The sequence below is a fragment of the Brachycentrus maculatus genome, unplaced genomic scaffold (assembly GCF_059751285.1).
Source record: "Brachycentrus maculatus isolate JH-2025_06_01 unplaced genomic scaffold, ASM5975128v1 h1tg000199l, whole genome shotgun sequence".
Lineage (NCBI taxonomy): Eukaryota > Metazoa > Arthropoda > Insecta > Trichoptera > Brachycentridae > Brachycentrus > Brachycentrus maculatus.
The window spans coordinates 2,162,030-2,182,103 of NW_028280950.1; the positions used below are offsets into that span (position 1 = coordinate 2,162,030).

At 34.4% G+C, this 20,074-nt stretch overlaps 1 protein-coding gene across 1 annotated transcript in view; it reads left to right on the forward strand.

Moving 5' to 3' along the window:
• The window catches only part of LOC148307423 (atrial natriuretic peptide-converting enzyme-like), a 231,209-nt gene extending 211,465 nt beyond the window's left edge, over nt 1-19,744 (forward strand). Inside the window, exons 9-17 of the mRNA XM_088263429.1 lie at nt 1,485-1,637; nt 2,526-2,741; nt 10,604-10,745; nt 13,382-13,557; nt 14,456-14,639; nt 15,851-16,004; nt 16,610-16,733; nt 18,422-18,570; nt 19,475-19,744. Of these exons, the coding sequence (XP_088119555.1) occupies nt 1,485-1,637; nt 2,526-2,741; nt 10,604-10,745; nt 13,382-13,557; nt 14,456-14,639; nt 15,851-16,004; nt 16,610-16,733; nt 18,422-18,570; nt 19,475-19,651 (1,475 nt within the window). The 3' untranslated portion in view covers nt 19,652-19,744. The remainder of the gene's footprint in view (nt 1-1,484; nt 1,638-2,525; nt 2,742-10,603; nt 10,746-13,381; nt 13,558-14,455; nt 14,640-15,850; nt 16,005-16,609; nt 16,734-18,421; nt 18,571-19,474) is intronic.
• The last annotated feature ends 330 nt before the right edge of the window (nt 19,745-20,074 follow it).

Consider the following 20,074-nt stretch of genomic DNA (forward strand, 5'->3'; position numbering starts at 1 on the left):
GATCACCCATTCCTTTACTTTGACTATGGTCCATATTTTTGTTTGCCCTCTTACCTCCACCGTTAAAAAATTAGATATGATCGGAACTATATATTGAAACGTTCTACTTAAATATATAATATAATAATAAAACCCTTATCCGCACCCCAATGGTGCATAGGGCACTGCGTCATATAAACGCAGTGTTATCTTGATCGTTTTACACGTGAAGGAAAGGTGATCAGCCCTCCGCTTCAGGTACCAGTCCAGGGTAATATTGAATAAATATGACAGTGAAAAAATCACTTATATTTATTTTACCCCCCTTGGGAATCGAACCCGGGACCTCCAGAACGGTAGCCAAGCGTGCTGACCATTACACTACGGAGGCGGACTTAAATACTAAATTTATTGTTTACTCTTGGGACCATCAACCTTTCGTTGTGGGTGAAGCGGGTATCATATTATAGTTGTGTACTAGTGGATTTTTGAAGTTTCTACTAAATAGTTAATTTTTTACCAAACATTATTTTTCTTTAATAAAATTGTAAAAAGCATTGAACGTCCTTTTCGGCAACTGGGTCAGAGAAACTGGCAGACAATTTCAACTCGGCTGTTCAAACATCAAAGAAGACGTTTCATTGTGAAGATTGAATCGTTCCAACGCGGGAATGTTTACACGTTTGTTTCATTTAGAAAATGTTGTTCTTTTCAATAAACCGAACGTCTTTCTTTTATTTGATTCGCACGTATGAGAAATTTCTTTTTTAGTGTGGTAACGTATTAAATTTACTTTTGCAATTAAAAAAAATGTATTATTTTATCGATGTCTTACAGAAACCAAATTATTTATTTAAATCGTCTTTCTACCTAAATTAAGTGAGCATAATTTTGATGTTTCCGGTAACAGCTTATTCAAAATGACAGCTCTTTGGCGGGAAAAATACCTCGACCAATGGTAAAGTGACCATAAACAATTAGACAAGTCAATTGAGAATCAGCTGTCAAAAAGTCGCCATGTTTGATTCTAGTACCTACGTTGATTCCTCATCAAGGGTAACTAACAGTGTACAAATTACACAAGTAGCGATATGCAACCCCTAGTGGCCCAAGTGCCATAACCATTGTTGCTATTTTCCCATTCCTACCCAGTAATACTATTCCATTTTATTTTCCATAAATCAGCGTTGCTCTTCACCCGAGCAGCTTTACTCATATCAACTATGTCCCATCAAATATATTCCACTTGTATACTCTAAACTGATCACCTTGTCTTTGTGTTATTAACGAATAAGTTGATATCGCATCGATCCAACACATTATCGTTGGATTATAGGACATATGTATAAGTTTAAAAATATACATATTTTCGTGAGAAACATTTTAGGTCAAGAAAATCATTTCATGCATTGCTTTATTTGCATTTGTTGACGATTTTATTATTTCAGGATTAGAAAATATATATATATAAAAATAATTATGCTTGTATATTTTTTTGTTCTCAGAAACCATGCGACGTTGCGGCTTCTTTTTGGACGTGTTCGGTCTTACGATGCCAGACTATTTGCAATGTGATTTTTTTCCCGAGTCTATAGACACGGACGTGTGTCTCGGACACAGAGAAGTTCGGGAAGCGAAACTCAGAGCACAGAAGCCAGGTAAGTTTAATTGATTCAATGTACAGTTACACGAATAATACAGCTCGATATATAAATATAAAGTATACACGAACAATACAGCTCGCAATTCAATCAGTTCGAATAACTTCTACTTCATCTCAACTGTAATCAGATATGTAGTTCAACCACCTAACCTAATCCAACCTTACCTAACATAACCTCACCTAATATTACATAACTTAACATCTCTTTTAAACTCTTGAATTGTTTTCTCGTGATCTACTTTTGAGTGGATTCACTATTTTTGTTTAAATTACTGTAATTAAATGTGCAATATTTCGAATGTGTGCAAATACTTGTTCACAAATGTTTTTTTTTAATATCTCAAATTATAAGCTAAAATAATAAAATGAAAAGGATATTTTCTGGCGTTTCTCATGTATGTGATTATAATCCAGGATTCGGATATCACATTCAAATAAAAGAGTTTTTGCTCAGTAAAAATAAGCTTCGTCACCTCGACAATAGATGTTTCTTCTGAAAATTCTAGTGATTCAAGTACAATGTTTCGAAATCGGATCAAATATATAGAACTTCCAAGAATTTGAGTAGTGTGGTTGTCAATCATGTGTAGAATTGGTGAATGTTACACGTGTGTAAAGTAATCACTTGAACCAGGCTATGACGGTCGTAAGCCCCGTAAATGTGCCAGACTTCCATATCCTTCTTCATAGATAGTTCATCCACCTAACCTAACTATCTAACTAACTAACCTCTCTTTAAAACTCTTGCGTCGTTCTCGCGTGGTCTACTTTTAAGTGGATTTAATCTTTTTGTTTAAATTATTATAAATTAATGTAATTCATGAGTGAAAATTCTAGGCAAAAACACTCGCTTTGTCTACTAAAGTGCCTTTTGTGTTGTCAGTTTGCCCCACGGGCTTCCAGTGCGACACGAAGCGCTGCATCCCGGCCGACTGGCGCTGCGACGGGCACGTGGACTGCCTGGACCAGTCGGACGAGCTCAACTGCAAGAGCTGCGGCCGCGGCACCATCCACTGCGGCGAGAGGCGCTGCATGGCGCAGAGCCACGTCTGCGACGGCAAGGTGGACTGCCCGTGGGGACAAGACGAGCGCAACTGCCGTAAGAACCTACCTTCTATCATCTACACCAATTAGCTGTTGTTGTCTTTCAGTGTCGTAGTTAGGACTTTGTGCCAGGTTGTGAGATAGGGTTGTTCTTTATTATAATTTTTTTATGTCCATCGTTTGTTAGGATTGTGATAGGCGTGTATCAAGAAAAAATATATGTGTATGTGTGTATATACCTATTTATATGTGTCGTTACTTCTGAAAGGGATGCGAAATAGTGTCGATGAATAACGGTTGAGTGGAAATGCGATGACTGACCATTTTCTGTAAATGTCTTTGCACTGTTCCGTGTCTGTCTGCTGTGCTGGTCGGGGTTGTGGACGTCTGTGTACCGGCCAACATCGAGTTGGAATTCGATCTAGCCGACTAATTGTACAAAACACTAATCCCTTTCACTGCGTAAAATCGGTATAAATTTTATATTGTTTCACATTTTCAATAAATTTCACAACTTAGTTTTTAAAAAAATTGCTTAGCAAGAGCAGATCTGTCAGGAAGCCTAGATGCTTCTGTATCAGATCTGGGCATGCGGTGGGACAGCTTTCAATATATAGACCAATTAGCTCGACGAACACCTGGAATGTCATTGATATTGAAAGCTGTTCCACCGCATTCCCAGATCTGATAAGAAGCATCAAGGCTTCTTGACAGACCTTCTCTTGCAAAGCAATTTTTTGTTTGTTTAATGAACTAAGAAGCGAGATTTATAGAAAATGTAAAACAAAATTGTATCCCGATTTTACTGTGAATTTACATTTAAAAGCTTTCAGTATCCCTTTCACTGTCAATCTAAATAAATACAAGTTTTAAATTTAATTCATTTACTACATTTATACTTATAAAATATCACTAGTCACGCAGTGCCTCTCCAAAAAAGAGACGAAGCTCTTGTGCTTGGAGAAACACTTACACTCAATGTTTATTGTTTTTACATTATTTATGGTAAAGGAGTCACTTTTCTGTGTATTATTTTTTGAGTTTTTCTTTTTTTCAATTAATACATATAATAGGTATGTATTTTATTTTTTAAAACTGCAATTTTTTTATATCTGTAGGGAGGTAATTCAAATATTTGTTTCCCAAGTATTTGATATTTTATTGGAATTGTGTGGTGTTGCATTTTGTTATTGTCAATCATAATCGAATCTCAAATATAAAGTTTTTTAGATTAAAACATTTATCACCCTTTAATAGTTAAAGAATTATTGTTTTTTAAAAATGTAACAATGATTAAACAATTTATTATGAATTGTTATTAAGTGTGTAAAAAAATGTTATTATTGAGTCAAATTTAGAAATGCATATTAATATGAACTTCCGTGAGATAATAATAAAACTCTTATCCGCACCCCAATGGTGCATAGGGCACTGCGTCATATAAACGCAGTGTTATCTTGATCGTTTTACACATGAAGGAAAGGTGATCAGCCCTCCGCTTCAGGTACCAGTCCAGGGTAATATTGAATAAATATTACAGTGAAAAAATCAATAAATATTACAGTGAAAAAATCAAATCCTGGACTGATCCTCCACAACTGTAGCCAAGCGTGCTGACCATTACACTACGGAGGCGGACTGTCTTATCCGTGAGATAAGCAATTTAAAAATAAAACACCTAAAATACTACGAAAAGTTATGAAGTTACTTTGACTGTTTAAAAAAATATATTTCGCTCACTCCTTTCAAGAACGTCATAAATAAAAAAACTTGAATTTTCAGGAGAGCGTTTTTAAAGTTTAAAAATATAACACAATGTTTTAAAAATAAATATCAAGCCACTTATTGAAGTTTTTACTGTGCAACAAATCTTTTTAGGTAAAACTTGAAGGTTTTTTCTCCATTTGAAAAATGTTTAGTTTATTTAAAAAAATAATTAAACAATACCTTTTCTTCAAAACGCAAAAACAACACTTTTTGCCCTGTAGCAGGTAAATATTAAGTTAAAAATATGCCTCTTTCGCTGGGATATAGTACATTTTCTGGGCATTCCGAAAACACGCACAGCTTAAAATTGACGATTTTTGATTTATGACGTTCTTGAAAGGAGTGAGCGATATGTGACATACATTGAATATTACAGCTCCAAAAAACGTAAAAATATTTATTTCTCATGAAAATATTTATTTAAATATCTAAGAATGGGGAATCTAGTGATGTTTTCCCACTCTACAATATAAACACGTTTTGTAGAATATTTGGGAATATATTTGTTTCTATCAATTCAATCCTCTCGTTTTGGCACAAAATGGTTGAGAAGATTTATATGCATGGAGCCATTATCAAGATATCAATTTATAAACTTTATCCGTCATATTCTCATCTTGCGCAGAATATTGGAAAACTTTTGCACATAAAAATATACGAACGGTAAATGTTTACGAAAATCGAGAAAGTCAGCTCCCACACTTCTGTTTGTTTAGCGCCTACAGAACGCTTCTTAAGCAAACAGTTTATCATTTAATATGAATTCAAATTTACATTGATTTCAGAACAACCCTCTTAAATACTCTGAACGAAAAAAAGTTTTTATCAATTTCTGTAATATTTGAAGCATTAACTTTGCTGTCAGATGTTTAAAGGAGTGAAAGTTATGCTAGTATAAAACAACTTATCCAATTTCGAAACGTATCAGTCTCTTCGTCAGGACATCTCTACACCACTATACAACAACAATATACACTACTACTATAAAACTATTGACAAACTCAAACGTAATAAACTCAAAAATATAATTAGAGAACGCTTTGGATCGCATTTCTTTTCAATATAGCTTGTTATATTAACATTATTGATATCAATTACTTTATTTACATTTTAGTATAAAACTTACTCAATTATAAGCTTTTTTACACACGTGTACAAAGTGATCACTTGAACCTGCCTATAACAGGTCGTAAGCCTTGTAAATACCCCAACTTTGATGTTCTTCTTCATTTATGTTGAGATGTCAAAATGTAAAATAACTCCTATATGGAGAATCCCAGATTTGTGAAGAAGGGTTTGGAAACGCTCATCATTTGTTTGTTGATATTTCTGAAAAATATATTTTAGTGTTATTACTTTATATTGGAGGTGAGATAGTGTTTTTTTCAACGGAATGACCCGCAAAGCCTAAAATACTCTTAGAGGCTTGTCTGCAGGTAGGATAGTAAGGTTAGGGAAGGTCTTCTTCTTCTTCTTCTTCATCTTGTTGTAGACCTTGTGGCCTGTTTTTACGAGGGATTAGCCTCCTGCGATGACGATTCCCAGCTATCGACCCATCGAGTCGTCTACCATGGGGTCGACCGTACAGTTGCGATGTGGGGGAGTCTGGATGATTCCATTCTCCTCAGATGCGCATACCATTGTCTCCTTCGTTGCCTTCCCGACCTCACGACATCTTCAATCTCGCATATATCCCTGATCCTGGCGTTTCTTATTCTATCTCGAAGACTCGAAGACAGGGAAGGTAAATGTGAAAAAACACCTCAAACACCCAAACCAATTGAAGATAAATCTTTCTTGGTTTCATTTTGCAATTGGCTGGAATCGAGCCCGCGACGTCAGTTTCGGAGTCCAGCGTCTACCAACTACACCACATATTCTGCAATATTTTGTAGATATCTGTATACGTTACGTATATATATATATGTTTAGAACCTACCTCCACGGGAAGAAAATGAGAGATACTTTACCTATCTGAACATGGTCGCGATTGTTGTGGTCTCGACTGTACGAAATATCCTATAATAATACAACGTTAGCAAAACGTATTCATGGGTACCACCACTGCGCCAAACGTTGTTTCCATGTTCCTCAGCAAAATATTCCCTAAGTGTTAGTTTTACGATGTTTAAATAGAGTTTTGAATTTAATTTAATTCCCGACACCGAGTAATAGGGATTTATTCCCAGAATTATGAAAGAATTTTCCGGCTTTAAGCGAGGAGGACATAAACAATTCCGTTTACCGCCTCGAGAAAGCGGCTAATGGTTATTACCTCAAGCGTAATTATATTTCTTTTGCAGCTTTAATATGGAAATTTCTACTACAGCTGTAGGAATTAAAAATATAAGCGAGAACGTTTCATTCCCGACGAAGCTCATTATCGTATTTTTCGTTATTTTTATTTTGCGCTCGTTAATATTACGAAAGTTATTATAACTGAGGGATAATTAACTCTTACGGAGAACACATATTTTCCTTTCGTAGAAACGTGCACACGAAAACTTTTGTTTATTTCGACTTCACGATTTAATTACCAAGTGTTTTGAAGTTTCTTATCGTTTTTAAAGTAAACAGTATCTAAATCACACTTTATTAATTTCACGTTGAAACAAACATGTTTGATATTTATAAAAAATCTCACAAATCTTCTTGTAAAAAATATATATTAAAAAATATATATTATTAATATATATATTATATATTAGGGGATTTAAGCTACAACATAATGTTTATTTTATAGATTTTTTTCAATCATTTCTAGAATAATTATATTTTAATGTTATTTACATATATATACTAACTGTAATAGCTGTTTTACGAGTACAATACACTATATGAAGTATGTAATTAGTAGTGTATTGTATTGGTCTTGTTATTTTTCAGAAAATAAAATGCAATTTAAATTATAAATTATATTGATACAAGATATACTTGACCACGCGTTGCTTTGTCTCAGTCTGATTAAATGTAAAAAAAAAAGATAAAAAAGCTTGTGAAGTAATAAAAATATGTAGCAAAAAATATATGAAACAATAATGCAAATGAGAACATTGAAAATGCTAACTATCAGCAGCTGTCCACCATGAGCAATGTTTAGCAATGCGTGAGTGCTGTTATTTTCAATAGATGGCGCTGCCATAGCGCTAAAAAAGCGTATGAATAGCGTGTAAGGAGATTTAAGATTTTGAACAAACGAAAAATTATGTTTTTATTTATATGATTAAAAAACACGTTCATTCAAATTCAGCATTGTGTCAAAATTTCAAAGCGATCGGTAAATAACTTAGGAGATTAAGAGATTTAAGATTTTAAACAATAAACGGACATTTATATTTTCATTTATGTAGACTAACAGTAATAATTTGTCACTATTTTTTTTTTCGTTATATAAATAAGTTAAAACTTTTTAATGACTTAATTAAATAGTTATTTAAATAAGCTTATTTAATAAGCGAAATAATTTTATTATTAAAGTTTGTTTTATTTAATTTACAAGATACTTAATTACATTTCTTAGGGCTGTTTTTACTCGCGTAATTCGGGGCGGATTTATTACTTTGTTTTATTGAATATTGACTATTTACCAGCCGATGTGAACTTCTACCCCGCCCTAATACAGGCTTGCACAAAATTATTCACCCTATGGAAAGATTGTAAAAAAAACTTGTTAGATTGTTTTATTATAACGACTACTTTCGGAAGCTACGCTTCCATCTTCAGGATTAAATATAAACTAAAGCATTTCGTCCACCTCCGTAGTGTAATGTCCGCCTCCGCAGTGTAATGGTCAGCACGCTCTGCTACCGTTCTGGAGGTCCCGGGTTCAATTCCTAGGGGGGTCAAATAAATATAAGTGATTTTTTCTCTCTAATATTTATTTAATATTACTCTGGACTGGTACCTGAAGCGGAGGGCTGATCACCTTTCCTTCATGTGTTAACGATCAATTTAACACTGCATTTATATGATGAAGTGCCCTATGCACCATTGGGGTGCGGATAAGGTTTAATGATGAAAGCATAGTTCTATAAATAAGGAGAGGGGTAAGTTAGGGGGAGGGGGGGTTAGTCCTTATTTATTGAACTTTGCTTTAGTTTATATTTAGACCTGAAGATGGAAGCATAGCTTCCTAAACTAGTCGTTACAATAAAAAAAACTCAAATGGTAACAAACAAAAGTTTTTCTTTTACAATTATCTTACAACAAAGTAAATGCCGAAAAAATAAATAAACTATCGAAAGATGTTTATTTATTTTTAATTTAGATTAATAAATAACCTTTGCAAATGGCGTCGTACGTCAATCATATTTGACATTTGTGAACAAGAAAGCTGCAGTTTACAAACAGATATAGGGTGGCTTAAAATTAATCATCCAATTTTGTTTTTGAATAACTTTTTTTACTAAATAAAAAAAAATTGGTGTTGAAAATCTTTATTTGGATCGTTACATTATTTTCTTTTAACTGGAAAAGATGGTATCCGTCAAGAGGCTTCCGCAAGTGTTGATACGCATTTGTGCCTGTTTTATGAATTCGTTTGTATACTGCAGCTGTCTAGTTGTACCACAAATGTCAAATATGATTGACGCAGGACGCCATTTGCAACAATTATAACATATTTCGATAGGGTGATAAATTTTGCGCTATCCTGTATTTGCGGATCCGAAAATGTTTTCCTCTTGTAAGTACGCATTAAAACTTCCAAGTCCTTTTCGCATTGAACGTCTTTGTTTATTTTACCAAGCCACAAACACGAGATAAGCCTACCCATCCACCATGGTTCGATTTAAGTTCCCCTTAGCTGTCGTCCTGAAACTTTGTACGAACTTTTAATTACTACCCTCATTAGTCTTGTAACTTTTAGGTAATTTCGGGATTACCCTTTTTCCACGATCGGCAATCAAAGCCGCTCGGTACAAGCACTCGAGCACTGTGCCCCAAGTTCTTAAGAGTTCTTGGTAGGTGGTACTCGAAACTTAACTGCTTGATAATGTCGCTTTTAAAATGTTAACAAAATTAAATACGCACTCGTAACAAAACGCGAGTTAAAAACCTATTTTTTAAAAGGAATAACTTGCAAAGCGTCTATTTTAGAGGCTTGTCTGCAGGTGGGATAGTAAGGATAGGGAAGGTAAATGTGAGAAATGTGAAAAAGGTAAATGTGAAAAACCCCGCGACGCCAGTTTCGCAGTCGAACGTCTACCCAACTACGCCACAGCGCCTGTCAATGCCTGTTAATGGTGAATATTTTGATATTTCTTGTACTTGAAAGTGGTCGGGTCAGGAGTCGGAACAATCGGCGGGTATATACGAGGAGATGCATAAATGTGGATGAGACGAAGAAGTTTGCAAATACGAGACGTAATGGTGTTAGTTAGATACATATTTGGTATTTTCTTTATTTTAAATTTTGTTTTGAATAAAGATACGTAATTCATTTTTACTAGGATTTTTCCGGATATAATAGTTTCATTTGTGTTTGCTATTTTTTATCTAAAAAATAAAACAAGATGAAAAATTATTTTAATTAAAAACTGTTAAATTTATTTTTATAGTTACATTAAATTCCCCTAAAACGTTTAGATAGGTACTTCTTTATCTTAGGGAGTTTTATAAGCGGCTAATATGTTTAATTATATTTTTACATTTTGACCAGCGGAAAAGACTGAAATGAGTCATTTAAAATTTTTAAACAATTTAAAAACATTAACCTTATATAAAGTTCCCTCCGATATCGCAGTACCTATCTCAACGTTATAGGGGGGTTCACTGTATAAGTTTATAACGTCATTTTTATTAGTATTTTCCAAATATGTGTTTTGTATGTGTGTAAACTATTTGTTATCTAAAAAAATTATTAAATGTTTCTAAATTACAAATGTTAATTTTTTTGTTAACGTAATACATAATATCATGTATATTGAAAGCTGTCCAGATCTGATACAGAAGCATCTAGGCTTCCTGACAGATCTGCTCTTGCAAAGCAATTTTTTTTAACCAAGGTGCGATATTTATTGAAAATGTGAAACAATATAAAATTGTATTCCGATTTTACTGTGAATTTACATTTAAAAGCTTTCAATATACCTGTCACTGCTAATCTAAACAAACACAAGTTCAATATCATGTATTTGGATACTTTTCTAGTAAGACTGAGCGATAGTAACGGAGATGTGGCCAAAGGCCAGCTCCAACTCTTCAGGCCGCAGGAACAGCGCTGGCAACCAGCATGCGTGTCTCACTGGGACACTTCCTCTCCAGCCTCTGTGTGCTCCATGCTGGGCTACAGGTAAAATGCTATTTCCATACCACATCTATTATATTGTTAGCTATAATGTGAGACGATCAAAAGGTAGAATCGTTTTCTTATTTCCGTGCAGACATGTGCAATGGAGAAATACACAAACACGCCAAAAAGCGAGCGACTGTGGAGATCACTTAATTGACACCATCGAGCTTTTTGTGGTGCTATCTGAAGAATAAGATGTACTACAGTCGCTTTTGCCTCTCTGAAAGCCAATATTGTAAAATTTCGGCAGTCATTAAAAAAGCCAAAAAATGAGCGATCCTTGCGTAATCAGCGAATCAGCATTTGCCAAATATAATTGTTCAAAAGAAAATTTTAAAAATATCTTTGTTTGTTGTTTAACAAACAAAGCATTCACTACTTAACTACTCGTGTTTTATAATCATAAAATTTGCTTTTAGTGCTTTGAGTGTTTTTACCAGGAATTTTCATTCATGAATTACATAAAATTATAGTGACTTTTAACATAAAGAGTAAATTCGCTCACAAAATTGAAGCCTAAATAGGGCCATGATAAGCGGTATTGCTTAAGCTGTAGCTAAATTTCAGTCAGTATAATTTTTTTTTTAGAAAAACAAAATTCGCTTATTTGTCCGCTTAAAGGTTTCCAGGCTAGCCACCATATCGTTCTAAAATATCATAAACTAATCTTATAATTTTTGACGTATTAATTCCATTTCAACAGACAATTGAAGCATCGAAGTTTTGTGCTCCAAAAGACAGTCAAAACAAGGAAATTTTCACACCCTTTGCTTGGATTTAAATATTTAATATATGTAGCAACATATCTCGTCATATATATTGTAACATATTTCATCTTTGATATGTATCATAAGATAGGGGAATATTTTATATTTATATTATTATAGAAAAGACTCCAACGTAAAAAAAAACAAAAGAGTGTAATTAAGTGGTACATGGAAGCACAGTTTGTGTGTTACCAGTTTCAGAATCTAATTTTTAAAAAAAAAATCTATAAGTACAACTTTATTAAGGACAATATTACTGAGCATAATTTTTACTATCAGTTCAAAACAAATTTGCAATATATATATATATTGGAATTTTAAGTCCTAATTTTGTAACCTTAAAAAATATATATTTTTGTTTTTTTCCATATTCACCACACCTCGCCATGGTACTAAAAGTTGAAGTAATTTCCCTGGCAAAATACGAATAATTTAAAATATTAATTTGCTGAGAATTGTCACGTTGAGGTTACTGAATAATTACAAAATTAATAAGCGCTTCTTACAGTAGATGTAGCGAGGTACTAAATTTGCGGTTTTCTTTGGAAACAAGGAATCCACCTTTGAAAAGATCTTAATATTAGGGATCTGGGGTAGTATTAAGTAGAGAGGAACAATAAATTTACTAATTAGGAAATCAATTAGTGCTGCTACGCTTATTATACTATGGAGATAACAGATAATACTAAATCATAAAAAATGAGAGTACCAAAATTATTTGAGGGTATGAGCGTCAAAAGAAAACGGGCCTATACTGTTTTAATTATTCCTAATAAAAATCTGTGCGTTGGGCTGAGCCAAAAAATGGAGTTGGAGACCATAAGCATCAAAAATGAGTGCCATTTGCATCGCTCGATGTCACAAATACATAAGTATAACAGTATAACCAGGGCTTTTTTTCAATGTAACGCGGCAGAACGGCGTTCCTTTTTTCAAGGATATATATATATATATATATATATATATATATATATATATATATATATATATATATATATATATATATATATATATATATATATATATATATATATATATATATATATATATATATATATATATATATATAAAACAATATTAGCGCTTACGTAATTACAATCTTTATTTACATAATTCGTCAATATGATAAAATATATTTTTTATTGATTCGGCATTAACTTTGTGGAATGACATGATTATTTTATTAAAATAAAACACTTGAATGTACCACTTTAATGAGTTTTATTTATAAATACGACTAGTTTTGAAAACGACAAATGTTTTCACCTTCTGATACAAATTAAAACTAACTTTGTTAGTTTTAATTTGTACCAGAAGATGGAAACATTTGTCGTTTTCGACTCATTAAAGTGGTATTCAAGTGTTTAATTTTAATAAAATAATTATAAAATATGGTATATATTGATCGTTGAAATGATATTTTAATATATTTTTTTAGTAAAAAGCTTGACATGCATTGAGTTCGTGGACCTTTTTTGTTTAAAAAAAGCCTGCGTATAACATTCTACCATTGGCTTTAGCATGAATATCTAAAAGCCTAGATCTCGGGCGTTTAGATCACAACGCGTTCGGCCGCGCTGAAGGCTTGGCGTGTGTTCACGCTCAATTTTTTTAGAGTTTACTTTGTAAAAAATATATTTCCTTTTTTTTAACTCTAACCTCTCAATAACTGTTTAATTTTCAAAGCCATATATTTATTTCGAAGAAAAATAGTTGTTTCAAAATATATAAAAACGATGTTTTAAGTAAAGAAAAACATTTACGTATAATGTTACCTAGATTTAGAGAATATAGAGTTGCGATTTAACGAATACTTGGCCTTAAGACAACAATTAAAAACGATAATACATTAAGATTTCTTTGTTACAGCATAGCAAATTATAGTCGACTTACATCCCTCGAAGGGAACGAGCTGTCCCTGGGTGCAAGACAAAGAGATTCATCTCTGTGGAGAATGTACCGCGAAAGAGAAACAAACTTGCTGAAGGAGTTCAGAACGTGCGCCAACACTTCGTTAAACGTCAATCTAGTCTGCACTGACTACGGTAATACAATATTGTAATAACAATTCCCTTTCATTAGAATTGCATTTAGGGTATGGAAAATCTAGTTATGTAATTTTTACTTAATAGATATATACCAGTTTATATTATATAATCCATTTAAACTTTATTTTGTATTTCAAAAGCATTGTTAACTTTGTGATATGGTAATATAACACTCTTATTATCATTCATTGTTCACTTCGTGTAATACCACTTTAAAATGGAATTACATAAAGTGAACGATAAATGATAATGAGAGTGCCATATACACCAGTTTAAATATAAACCATGACTCATGTAGGTCTTGGCAGTGAGCTGTAATACAGAGGGAGGTCACAATAGACCTAATATGTTCGCAGTGACATAAGGGATGCAAGATCCCTTGACCCAAAAAAAAAAAATTAAAAATTATACCATATCAAATTTTAATAAAGGTTGAACTACGGTTGCCATTCGTCCCGATACATCAGAGCATGCCACTGTTCTTGGAATGCAGAAAATGTACCGATATTTAGGTAACATAAACTGTGAATTGAATTTTTGTCGTCATCAAACCCTTATTCGCACCCTATGATGCACAGGGCACTGGATCATATAAACGCAGTTTTATCTTGATCATTAACACATGAAGGAAAGGTGATTAGCCATCCGCTTCAGGTACCAGTCCAGGGTTACAGTGAAAAAATCACTTTTATTTATTTCACCCCCCCTTGGGAATCGAACCCGGGACCTCCAGAATGGTAGCCGAGCGTGCTGACCAATATACTACGGAGGCGGACTAATTTGAATTTTCACATTAGGTATAAAAGTCTCCAACGGCGACCACAAGAAACCTAATCTCAAATTGAAATATTATACATGATCATTACATATGTATAAAAATAATAAATTGTTGCAGTTTGTGGTAAGACAAGGCAGGTTTACGCCAAACCGGCCAATCGCATTATCGGAGGGGTAGAAGCCGCTCCCGGTGAGTGGCCTTTCCTAGCCGCCATCTTGGGGGGACCAGAAGAAGTTTTCTACTGCGCGGGAGTGCTCATCGCGGACCAGTGGGTGCTAACAGCTTCCCACTGTGTTGGCAAGTGAGTACTTACCTATCTACTTACTATAAATATCTGGAGATGAAATTAAAAAAATCGTGTTATATTATTTATTTATTTATTTAAACTTCACGTATTTGAAAGAAAAAAGTACATTGGTGGGCTTATTGCTAAAAAGCAAATCTTCCAACTAACCAAAAACAGGTCACATAGTTATATATATATATAATAATAAATAAAACCCTTTTCCGCACCCAATGGTGCATAGGGCACTGCGTCATGTAAACGCAGTGTTATCTTGATCGTTTACGCATGAAGGAAAGGTGATCAGCCCTCCGCTTCAGGTACCAGTCCAGAGTAATATTGAATAAATATGACAGTGAAAAAATCACTTATATTTATTTTACCCCCCTTGGGAATCGAACCCGGGACCTCCAGAACGGTAGACGAGCGTGCTGACCATTACACTACGGAGGCGGACAAGTTATATTGGTCAAAATGTTTGATAATATAGCTGTTTGCAATCAGAGGGTAGAAAGTACTTGAATGTTTAAAAAAATGTAAATTACTTATTGATGATAATAAGGAAGGCAAAGGAAAAAGGAAATTTAGGGAAGGAGGTAAGGGAAAAACTAAGGGAGGAGGTTTGATGGACAGTATTCTCACTAGCATATAGTTACTCATGCAAAATAAACAATCAAATATTATGTTAAAAATGGAATATAGAAATCTTTTATTACTATTTCACAAATCTTTCTTTAGTATGGTCACAGATGTAACTAATTTTTGTACATTTTTGAATGATCAAAATCATCTGAGTGTTCCCAATACCTGTAATGCAGCATCCTCCAATTTTACAGAAAAGGTTGTTACACTGTAAATAAAATTTATGTATTAGGTTCCGGAAGATTCAGTTTTTAGATGAGACACTTACACATTCATTTAACATATATAAATATATATATAAACCCCCTTTTCGCACCACAATGGTGCATAGGGCACTGTGTCGTATAAATGCAGTGTTATCTTGATCGTTAACACATGAAGGAAATGTGATCAGTCGTCCGCTTCAGGTACCAGTCCAGGGTAATATTGAATAAATATTACAGTGAAAAAATCACTTAAATAAATATTTGAGCCCCTGGGAATTGAACCCGGGGCCTCCAGAACGGTAGCCGAGCGTGCTGACCATTACACTACGGAGGTGAACATTTAACATATGACAATAAATATTCTATTAATAATATTTTCAGCCATTCCGACGTATCAGGGTGGACCATCCAGCTTGGAATTACTCGGCGACATGCTCATTCCTATTACGGCCAGAAAATGAAAGTGCGCAGGGTGCTTCCCCATCCACTTTATAGTTTGGGTGTCGCACACGACAATGATGTTGCTCTCTTCCAGGTTTGTAAAAGACCAATAACTTCCTACTATTTAAAGGTCTATCCAAAATCCTATCTATCAATCTCAATATCTAATTTGCCTCCGTTCCTACAATAAAAATAACTGCGGGTTAGTTGCACTTATTTTAAACTATAGATGATTTATTGTTAAGCGAGAAAATCAGCATTAACACTTCGGGTGCTGTGCCATAGCATAGTTGGTTAGGCGCTTGACTGCAAAACTTTTGTCGCTAGTTCAATTTCCGCAAAATGCAAATTGAAATCAAGATTGACCTCTATATATCTGGGTGTTCTAGTTCCCGATTCCCCCTATCTTCTCTATAGACAAACCTCTAACACAAATCATAGTTTTTATTTGGTTTCCATCAAATGATTGTTAAACCTTTTTTTACTGGCAAAGATGTTGCCACATTTAAATATGTTCAATTTAAGTACTTACATTGATTTTCTTACTATTCCCAAATCATCTTAAAGACCATTTTGAAATATTTAAATATTATTGTTATCTCAATCTTACATTTCTTTCTAGTCTCTTCATCATTAGCTTTATAATATATTGATTTTCAACACATTACATGTCTCATGGATTGATTTTATATGCTGCAGCTCGCTTCCCGAGTGACTTTCCACGAACAGCTACTACCAGTGTGTCTCCCTCCGGCAACTCGGCAGCTCCCTGAAGGCACACTTTGTACCGTCATAGGCTGGGGCAAGCGAGAAGACAAAGACAGTTAGTATATTCCTCTACAATTTGTTTAGTATTACTTTTTGCAATACATGTTTTATTTTGTGATGAACGTCTCACTAGGCAGAATAGTATCAACAACAATAATATGATCGGCTGACATTTAGGTGGGTCGACTAATTTTAGTCAGCTCTTACATCGCTTACACCTTTCAACAACGTCATAAATCAAAAATTGCCAATTTTCAGTTGTGCATGTTTTCGAAATGCCCAGAAAATGTACTATATCCCAGCAAAAGGGCCATATTTTTAACTTAATATTTACCCGCTACAGGGCAGCAAGTGTTGTTTTTGCATTTTGAAGAAAAGGTATTGTTTAATTATTTTTTAAATATACTAAATATTTTTCAAATAGAAAAAGAAAACCGTCAGTTTTTACCTAAAAAGATCTGTTGCACAGTAAAAAGTTCAATAAGTGGCTTGATATTTATTTTTAATACATTGTATAATTTTTTTAAACTTTGAAAACGCTCTCCTGAAAAATCAAGTGTTTTGATTTATGACATCCTTGAAAGGAGTGAGCGACATATATGTCCCATATCAAAAAACCACTTTTTAACTTTTTTTATTATTTCTATTTTGTTCTAATTTTATTTTTTGTGACGCAACATTCTATAGTTTTGGTGTCAGGTATATGTGGCTTTTCTGACCAAATACGGTTACAATTTTTGATACGTTACGTATTATTTTATTGATGGAGCATATAGTACTCCTTTCTAATGTTTTTGCTTAATTTTAGGACGTAACATTTACTCGAGTACTTTTTCCATGTTCGCTCCCTAGGTGGAGCATATGGCCAACACGAGTCGTCTCCAAGTCACTCTGTCACGCGCCATCTCCTTGGCTTCCTCCCAGGTCAGTTCGGCGTCTCAAAGTTCCGCTGAGTATAGTCGGTGAATGGTCGTCAGCGGCCTTCCAGGGCGCCGGAATCCTCGGGGTTGGAAGAAAAGACATGAGGGGTTGATGCCCTCAGGTGGCATTCTAAGGACATGTCCCAACCATGTCCACCTTCTTCTCTTCAGGACTTCCAGTATGAGAAGCTGTTGAGTTCTTCTCCTCACATCGTCATTCCTGACGAAGTCATACCACTTTATACCCAGTATTCGCCTCAGGCACCTATTTTCAAAACTTGCTAGTTTCTTGCTTTGAGCTTTGGTGAGGTGCCACGACTCACATCCGTACAGCAACACTGTTAGGATGTAGGCGTTAAAGAGACGACACTTGGTTTTTGTCGAGTAAAGCAGTGAGTCCCAGACATTGCGCATATTATTGAATATAGCTCCTGCCGTTCCGAGCCGTAGATTCAGTTCCTTCTGGACACTACCATCCTCCACCATGAGTGTTCCAAGGTATCTGAAGGTGTCGACTCGAACGAGCGCTCGTCCCTCACAAGTAAGATGTTGATCTCGGTCCAGACTGGCTGAGTTGCACATGACATTGTTCTTTTTGGCATTCACTCTTAGGCCTAACCGAGCGGAGTTTATTTGGAGGGAGTCAATTATATCTTGCAGGGCTCCGATCGATGTATCTATTAGAACTGCATCGTCCGCATATTCTAAATCGCATAATTTCTGAGCAGGACTCACCGCAATTCCTCGATCCGGTGGGATTGACATTCGTAGGATGAAGTCAAACATGATGATGAGTACTTAGTACGTGATTAACTTTTTTTAGTGTCTGAATATGAACCGGCTGTTAATGAAGTTCAAGTTCCGGTCCTCAACAGAGAACTTTGTAACACCTGGCTGGAGCATCGAGACCTAAATGTCACCGAAGGGATGATCTGTGCAGGATACCCAGAAGGCGGGAAAGACGCATGCCAAGTAAGCAAATTATTTTACTCAAATAAATGTTAGCCAAATTATTTAATTTTTATTTTAAGGTCATACGCATAACTACAGGGGTAACATGTTTTTAGATATTTTCATTAATTAATTTACTCAAAATTTCCAGGAAATTTGCTAACCCAAATATGTCCAGCACTCTGTTTTAATCAATTTTTTATAATAGCATTACAATATTATCATACAGCATTCTTCCTAAAGTTTTATCAAGTATTTATTATTGTATTATTAATAGCGCACTACAGTGTACTATTATTTTATTTATTTAAACATCTTGTACACAGTATATGTGCATTGGCGGATCAATATCTTCTATCCAATGAAAAACAGACTAGTGATACTGTTTAAAGTTTGAGCTTTATAACAGCTGTTTAAAATTAAAATGCAGATAGTTCTTCTACATGAGTATAAAAGAAGAAAAAAACATTAATTACGATTTCATCTCAGTATGAATGAACAAATAATTACAATGTTAAATATTAATGAAACTGTAAATTAATTCAAACAAGGAAGGCGAAGGAAGAAAATTTAGGCAAATAATTGAGGGGGGAGGTAGAGGAAATCAAAGAATAATGATATAATGGACATTAATTTATTATTAGATTAAAACCAATATTTTTAGCTTTTCCACTTTTTTATTTGACCAGCGACCGGGTTTCGTCGTTACCGACATCATCAGACTGGTCTGACGATGTCGGTAACGACGAAACCCGGTCGCTGGTCAAATAAAAAAGTGGAAAAGCTAAAAATATTGGTTTTAATCTAATAATAAATTAAAAATGCAATTCCATCACGAAGTGTCAGTGGATAATATAAATCTATTAATATAATGGACAGTTATTATTATATATTTTTAATTATGTATTTTTAATTTTGATCTTAGGGTGATTCTGGAGGTCCTCTGTTATGTCGTGACCCTGATGACAAGGAGCGATGGTTCGTCGGGGGTATTGTCTCCTGGGGTATAAAGTGCGCCCACCCTCGCCTGCCCGGCGTGTATGCCTTCGTCCCGCGCTACGTCCCCTGGATACACCAGATGCTCGAACTACACTCGGACTAACTGGACAGGCCACAACTGACAACTGGCAACCCTACCCCTTCCGTCAGCGAAATATTCTGCCATGAGAGCAATGAGGATCACTGCTGAGACAAAGGAATGAAATAATAAATAAATTATTACCAATTATCCACTGCAAAACTGATAATCAAATGTCGCTAATGCAATATAACAAGTTCTCAAGTCAATCCAAGGATACTGAGAGCGGATATTTTAATGATTCCTTATACAGAAAAAATTAAGGTGTGGTAATCAATGGTCTCTCAATTTTTTCCATCACGTGTCAACCACCAAGTCATATTTATATATGAACTGGAAGTTTTGTAAAATAAATGTAACTCAAAATGTAAACTATGTACTCATATTTGACGTACGCATACTACTTTCTATCAATTTTCATATAAATGTCAGAAACAAGGACAGTAT